General features: G+C 41.5%; 1 protein-coding gene across 5 annotated transcripts in view; it reads left to right on the forward strand.

Moving 5' to 3' along the window:
• Positions 1-6,661, forward strand: part of LOC115224289 (rho GTPase-activating protein gacU) — a 195,931-nt gene extending 189,270 nt beyond the window's left edge. For all 5 annotated transcript variants that reach the window (XM_036513499.1, XM_029795113.2, XM_036513497.1 and 2 more), the window contains one exon: positions 6,501-6,661. In XM_036513499.1, the coding sequence (XP_036369392.1) occupies positions 6,501-6,535 (35 nt within the window). In that variant the 3' untranslated portion in view covers positions 6,536-6,661. The remainder of the gene's footprint in view (positions 1-6,500) is intronic.
• Positions 6,662-7,500: the final 839 nt, after the last annotated feature.

Genomic DNA, 7,500 nt, shown 5'->3' on the forward strand with positions numbered 1-7,500 from the left:
GAATTTGAACTCAGAACGTAATGACAGTCGAAATACGGCTACGCATTTCACCCGGCATGCTAACGATTCTGCCAGCTCGCCGCCCTAAAGGTCCTATGTATTCATCATCCCACCAAGGTGCAGGCATGGCTGTGTGGTTAAGAAGTTTGCATCCCAGCTGCATATTTTCAGGTTCAGTCCCACTCTGTGCTACCTTGGAGAAATGGATAGTTTTAATCAATTTTCATGAAACTGCTTTGTGTGATGTCAGGATTATGCCTGCTTCAGTGTATCATTTCCAGTTATACTAATTTATATGTGAAAAGTACGTGGCCTAGTGGTTAGGCTGTTGCACTCATGATTGCTAGATTGTGGGTTCGATTCCCTGGCTGGGTGCCACATTGTCTTCTTGGGCAAAACACTTCATTTCATATTGCTCCAGTCCCCCTTCAATCAGTGGGGCCTGCTCACCTAGCCAGCAGGCTAGTGTCATTTGAAGGCTAAAACAATGCAAAAGTGCATTGTGACCAGCAATGTGTAACAACATCTGATAGCCTGGTCAGTCACATGAGCACATGACTAATTTATAGGGGGATTGGCTCTCCAATTGAATGTTCACCATCTTTGATAGTGTTCCCATTCAGAGCCAATGATGGAATATACAAACTCTCAGCCCTTTACCTGTTACATTAGATCCTCTTCAACACAATACAAAAGTTTTATTTTGTTAAATCTCAGGAGGGTCATTATGCCAATGATAAACAGGTGCTGGTTTTATTTCACTTCATTATTTCTCAATTGGTTAACTATTTAACCAGGTAACTAATCAATTTGATTAATCATTTGGTTAATCATCATTTAGCGTCCGCTTTCCATGCTAGCATGGGTTGGACAGTTCAACTGGGATCTGGGAAGCCAGAAGGCTGCACCAGGCCCAGTCTGATCTGGCAATGTTTCTACGGCTGGATGCCCTTCCTAATGCCAACCACTCCGTGAGTGTAGTGGGTGCTTTTTACATGCCACCGGCACAGGTGCCAGACGAGGCTGGCAAACGGCCATGGTTGGGTGGTGCTTTTCACGTGCCACCGGCACGGAAGCCCGTCGGGGCGCTGCTGGCAACGCGATTTTCACTTGCCTCAACAGGTCTTCACAAGTAGAGTTTTGTGTCCCAAGAAGGAAAATCAGATATATTTGACAAAGGTTTTCCATTGCCATTTGCAACTTCTTGAATGCCACGCCTCTCTGCTCTGGGTCATCTTCAGGTCTCTCTGTCTCTTAGTTTTGTTTTTTGTTTTTCTTTCTTTTTTTTTTGTGAGGGGCTGTCTGTATTTATGTAGTTGTACAGGTGAGTGTGATGGATAACAATAAAGAAGGGTTTTGGGCTCATACCAGTATTATCATAGGGGAGAGTGTGTTAGTAGGGACTTCACTTGTTACGTGTGTCTGACAGCTTTCCACACATATTTTCCATCTACCGTGTTTCGCACTAAGCATTGGTCATTTTGTCAAGGCCCAAGCTACCCTGCAGGGTAATTGAACCTGGAGGCCACATGGTTGCAAAGCAAACTTCTTAATTAATCATGCCAGGAGTGGCTGTGTGGTAAGTAGCTTGCTAACCAACCACATGGTTCCGGGTTCAGTCCCACTGCATGGCATCTTGGGCAAGTGTCTTCTGCTATAGCCCCGGGCCGACCAATGCCTTGTGAGTGGATTTGGTAGACGGAAACTGAAAGAACCCGTCGTATATATGTATATATATATATAAGTGTGTGTGTGTATATGTTTGTGTGTCTGTGTTTGTCCCCCTAGCATTGCTTGACAACCGATGCTGGTGTGTTTACGTCCCCATCACTTAGCGGTTCGGCAAAAGAGACCGATAGAATAAGTACTGGGCTTACAAAGAATAAGTCCCGGGGTCGATTTGCTCGACTAAAGGCGGTGCTCCAGCATGGCCGCAGTCAAATGACTGAAACAAGTAAAAGAGTAAAAGAGTTCTCTCATTTCTCAAAGACACTCTTCAGAACTTCTGAGAGTTAACGACCTCTGCTTACAATATTACTTATTGTTGCAAAGAAGTGTGCCAATGGAAATGTTTTGAAAAAAACTTGGTATTTCGGGCTGGCTAAATGATTAAGTGAAATAATTTAACTACCAGCTAACGAACTGATTAAACTAGCTGGTTAGTGTTTAGTTTGCTCAAAAACTACTATCTGTTCTTACACGGTACAGAATGTGTGTGCATGCGTGTGTATGTGCTGGATGGTATTGTCTCTTTGTTTATGATCTTGCCTTTGTGTCTATGTATACGTGTATGCTTGTGTGTGTGTGTGTGTTTCTGGTTTTTTTTTTTCTCCATTACTGTCATTTTTGTAGCTCTTCAAAAAAGCCAGTTATATTTCAATACATTTTGTCTGCATCAAGAATTTGCATTAAATTCTGTAGAAATTTTGATACCTGCTGTTTACTGTTTTATTTTGTTTTGTTTTGTTTTTTTCTACCTCTAAGTACTTTTTCTTGCTTCTCACCATCTCTGTCTGTCTCTCTCTCTCTTGTTCTATTCGTCTCTTTCTATCACTCATCCATTTTATCCTCCCCCACCTCCCACCCCCAATAGTCTAGTGCCTTCAGTAATTTTCAAGTTCGCCATTCTTCATTTTACGTTGGTTTTTTCCTTCTTTTCTTCATCCCCCCCCCTTTATTTCTCTATCCGTCTTTCTTCTATGTAATTATCATTACTTTGTAATCAAATCACTCCAAGACTTATCAAGACAAATGCCTATGTCTGGGCTGTAGACCAGCCTATTTATGGAACTCTTTTGCTGCTGCTTATAAAAATGTGAAACTTGATGCATTGCCTGTGTTAGAAGCTGGAGCTGCTGTTTCTCAACCAATGGATGCTTGCCTCCACAAAAATACAGACACAGGCAGATGGTTGGTTGATGGGTGGTTGGTTTAAGTCAGAGACAGTTATTGATATTAAAAAAGGGGTTTTTTCCCACTTTTTTTTTTATAAATTGCCTTTTCTTTTTTTCATTTTGTGTGTGTGCATAACATTTTTATACCTGGTTTTCCATGTTGGTCTGGATTAGACAACTGTTTTCTGAGTTATTTTATAGCAGGATGCTCTTCCTGTCACCAACACATTTTTTTTCTATTCATCATCATCATCATCGTTTAATGTCCGCTTTCCATGCTAGCATGGGTTGGACGATTTTGACTGAGGGCTGGCGAACCAGATGGCTGCACCAGGCTCCAATCTTGATCTGGCAGAGTTCCTACAGCTGGATGCCCTTCCTAACGCCAACCACTCTGAGAGTGTAGTGGGTGCTTTTTACGTGCCACCGGCACGGGGGCCAGTCCGGCAGTACTGGCAATGACCTCGCTCGAAAGTGAGAAATTTCAATTTAATACACAACTAAAAGAGCTGCTAATTTAATACCAAAAGGTGATCTTTATATCCACCTTAACACGGATGTATTGCAAGAACACTGAATACTGCATTATTAGCTTTGAGACCCTCTCAGATGTTTGGCTCATGAAAGCACACATAGATCGTCGCAGATGAAATTTGTCTGTCATGGGTGCCAGAACTCTCCTATCATATGGATTTCAAACCATTGGACATTTTCAATGAATGCATCCAGTCAGTGCCTGCAAGTCAAATACACTTGAACAAAATTGTGGTCTTGGTCCTACTGTGTGGCACCTTGGGTAAGTGTCTCCTACTAAAGCCCCAGGTCAATACCTTGTCAGAGAAAAATTTGGTGGATGAAAACTACGTGGAAGCCCGTTGTGTGTGTTTGCATTTGTCCCCCACCACTTGACAGCCGGTGATGGATTGTTTATGTCGTTTATAACTTAGCAGTTTGCCAAAAGAGAGTGACAGAATAAGCACCTGACTTCAGAAATTAATATCTGACATCAGTTCATTTAACTAAATCCTTCAAGACAGAGTCCCAGGTTGGCTGCAGTCCATAAGCCTGAAGCAAGTAGTATGATATTCTGTGAGACTGTGTGTGCGTGCATGCATGTGCGTGCATGCATGTGTGTGTGTGCATGCATGTACACTTTGGGTAGAATATAGAGTAGCGTGTTTACCCAGGAGCTGGTTTGTGACAGCCTACAGTACGATGCTTTCGGTCATATTATCATTAGTGAAGATAGGCGCAGGAGTGGCTGTGTGGTAAGTAGCTTGTTTATCAGCCACATAGTTCCGGGTTCAGTCCCACTGCGTGGCATCTTGGGCGAGTGTCTTCTGCTATAGCCCCAGGCCGACCAATGCCTTGTAAGTGGATTTGGTAGACGGAAACTGAAAGAAGCCCGTCGTATATATGTATATATATATGTATGCGTGTGTGTGTTTGTGTGTCTGTGTTTGTCCCCCTAGCATTGCTTGACAACCGATGCTGGTGTGTTTATGTCCCCCGTTACTTAGCAGTTCGGCAAAAGAGACTGATAGAATAAGTACTGAGCTTACAAAAAGAATAAGTCCCGGGGGTCGAGTTGCTCGATTAAAGGCGGTGCTCCAGCATAGCCGCAGTCAAATGACTGAAACGAGTAAAAGAGTATAGAGTATATGTTGCCTAGATGAGATTGGCTGTTGCTGAAAGGCAATGTCACATGAGATGGAAGATAGATTGGTGGAGTAACAGGGTCATGTGGTTCTGAGCAAGCTCAGTTGTATGTGTATATGTGCACATGCATATACATATGCACACAAGCATTCATGCACATAGTATATGTGAACGATTTGTTATTGATGACAAATTGGAGTGTTTTGCATATTTTGACAGCATAATTAAAGGATTGGATCTATAATTGGTTCCATTGTACTATGGCACTTAATTACTTAAATAATTATCAAGGTTAGAAATAGGAGACTGTCAGGGTAATGACACTTGTAATGAGTTTCTAATTAGTTGTCTGTAGATGTTTATTATTATTATGGTGGCAAGCTGGCAGAATCGTTAGCACGCTGGACGATATACTTAGCAGTATATTATTGCCCATTGCTATGTTCCAAGTTCAAATTCCACCAAGGTCAACTTTGCCTGTCATCCTTTCAGGGTCGAGAAATTCAGTACCAGTTGTGTACTGGAGTCAGTGTGACCATCCGTCCCCTTCCTCACAAAATCCAGGCCTTGTGCCTATTGTAGAAAGGATTATTATTATTATTATTATTACGAGTTGGCAGAATCATTAACACGCCGGACAAAATGCTTAGTGGTATTTTGTCCGCCGTTACATTCTGAGTTCTGAGTTCAAATTCTGCCAAGGTCATCTTTGCATTTCATCCTTTTGGGGTCAATAAATTAAGTACCAATGAAACACTGGGATTGATGAAATTGACTAGCCCCCTCCTCCAAAATTTCAGGCGTTGTGCCTTCAGTAGAAAGGATTATTATTATGGGTTTTTCTTTCAATTTTGCTACCATTTCTTGCCGAGTGTCTTCCTGATTCTTCGGGCTAAGAAACTCATTGTATACATTGATAGACAACTAAACTAAGCACATGGGATTGTTCATTTTTGAAATAAAATGAAGTAATGTGTTAAGGAAAAAAATGTGCCAGCAGCACATAAAAAGCACCATCCGAACGTGGCCGATGCCAGCACCGCCTTGACTGGCTTCTGTGCCGGTGGCACGTAAAAAGCACCATCCGAACGTGGCCGATGCCAGCGCCGCCCTGACTGGCTTCCGTGCCGGTGGCACGTAAAAAGCACCGTCCGAACGTGGCCGATGCCAGCGCCGCCTCGACTGGCTTCCATGCCGGTGGTACGTTAAAAGCACCAACCGATCGTGGCCGCTGCAAGACTCTCATGGCACGTAAAAAGCACTCACTACACTCGCGGAGTGGTTGGCGTTAGGAAGGGCATCCAGCTGTAGAAACACTGCCAGATCAGACTGGAGCCTGGTGCAGCCTCCTGGCTTCCCAGACCCCGGTCGAACCGTCCAACCCGTGCTAGCATGGAAAACGGACGTTAAACGATGATGATGATGTTTAGTAATTGTTCTAGATGGTAAGCCAAGGATCAATAATAAATCTCTGAACGAGGTATAAACAGTAACTGCACGACAATGTGAGGTATATTTGCCATCTCAGTATGGCTAACCACTAAGGGTGGGTGTTACTGTAGCTTGTAGCCCCAGGAGAACATCTCCTCCAGCTGGCTATAGACACACTTTCTGTGCCCTATCGGTATTTGCAAAGGGAGGTCATCCTTCCCTCGTCAACCTAAGTGATACGCACGGACTGCAGTTTCTGGGTATTGACCCATCATCAGCGCACGACAATCACCGGTTTTCGATGAAAGGAGTTCCCAATGCAAATATTTATATCCTTTTTCCTGTAACTTTTCGTCACTGATCTTGAAAGAGTGTATGTCCAATAATTTTCATATTATTATTATTTGCCCTGGTGGTAAATAAAAGAAATGATTATTATTATTATTATTATTATTATTATTATTATTATTATTATTATTATTTATTTTATTTTATTTTCTCTCTTTCAATTTTCAGGTCCTTCAGCAATTGTCAGAGTTGGAAATGATTAGAAATGGAGAAAAGCGGATGGTGAGGTGACAGGTGAAAGTTCATACTTTGGTACTAAAGGAAAAAAAAAAAACACAAAGAAATATGGGGAGGCGGGGAAGATAAAAAAAAGAAAAAGAAAAAGAAGGCAGCAGTTTCTTCTGTGGCACTGAGAGGATGGCTGGATGGATGGAGCTTTTGGCAAGTTGGGCTTGTTGAAAAATCTTGCATTTACTCAGGATTAATTGGGACAGTTTGCTCCGCATGCCTCTACCTCTCCCACCATCATTCTTTCTATTTGTGTTGTTGCTGGGGTGGTTTGGGGGGTGGGGTTGTTGATTTTTTTTTTTTTTTTTGCAAACAATTTGTTTCTGGGAAATTTTTTTTTTTTTGAAGTTTTGGTAAATGTAAAAAAAAAAAAATGCCCATTAAAGAAAGCAAAAAATATAGAGAAAAAAAAATTTTTTTTTTTTAAAGTTTAAAAAAACAACCAAAAAAAATTTGAATGACACATTCACACACACACATACACATACATACATATGCACACACATATACGCACATGCGTGCATGCACATGCATACAAATGCACATGCGTTCTTGTTGGGGGAGGGGGTCATTTTAATTACCTGTCTGGATCATTCCTAACAAAGCACTAATCCAGTGGCTACAGAATTTAACTTTCACCTTGTTTCCCCCTGCCTCCTCCTCCTTCACCCCCCCTTCACACACACACACACACACACACACACATTCACTCAATTTCATTCTTCCTTTCTCTCTCTCTCTCTCACTTTCTTGCAGGATAAACTAGTATTAAAAAAACAAACAAAAAAAAGTGAAGGAAACTAGAAAAACAAGAAATTTTAAAATTTGGAAAAAAAAAAATTTTTTTAACTCAACAACAACAACAACAATAATAATAATAAAAATAATAAAAATGACAGCTCAGCTTTTGGAATAAATATATATAAACAAATGAATAAAG

Source organism: Octopus sinensis, linkage group LG25 (assembly GCF_006345805.1).
Source record: "Octopus sinensis linkage group LG25, ASM634580v1, whole genome shotgun sequence".
Lineage (NCBI taxonomy): Eukaryota > Metazoa > Mollusca > Cephalopoda > Octopoda > Octopodidae > Octopus > Octopus sinensis.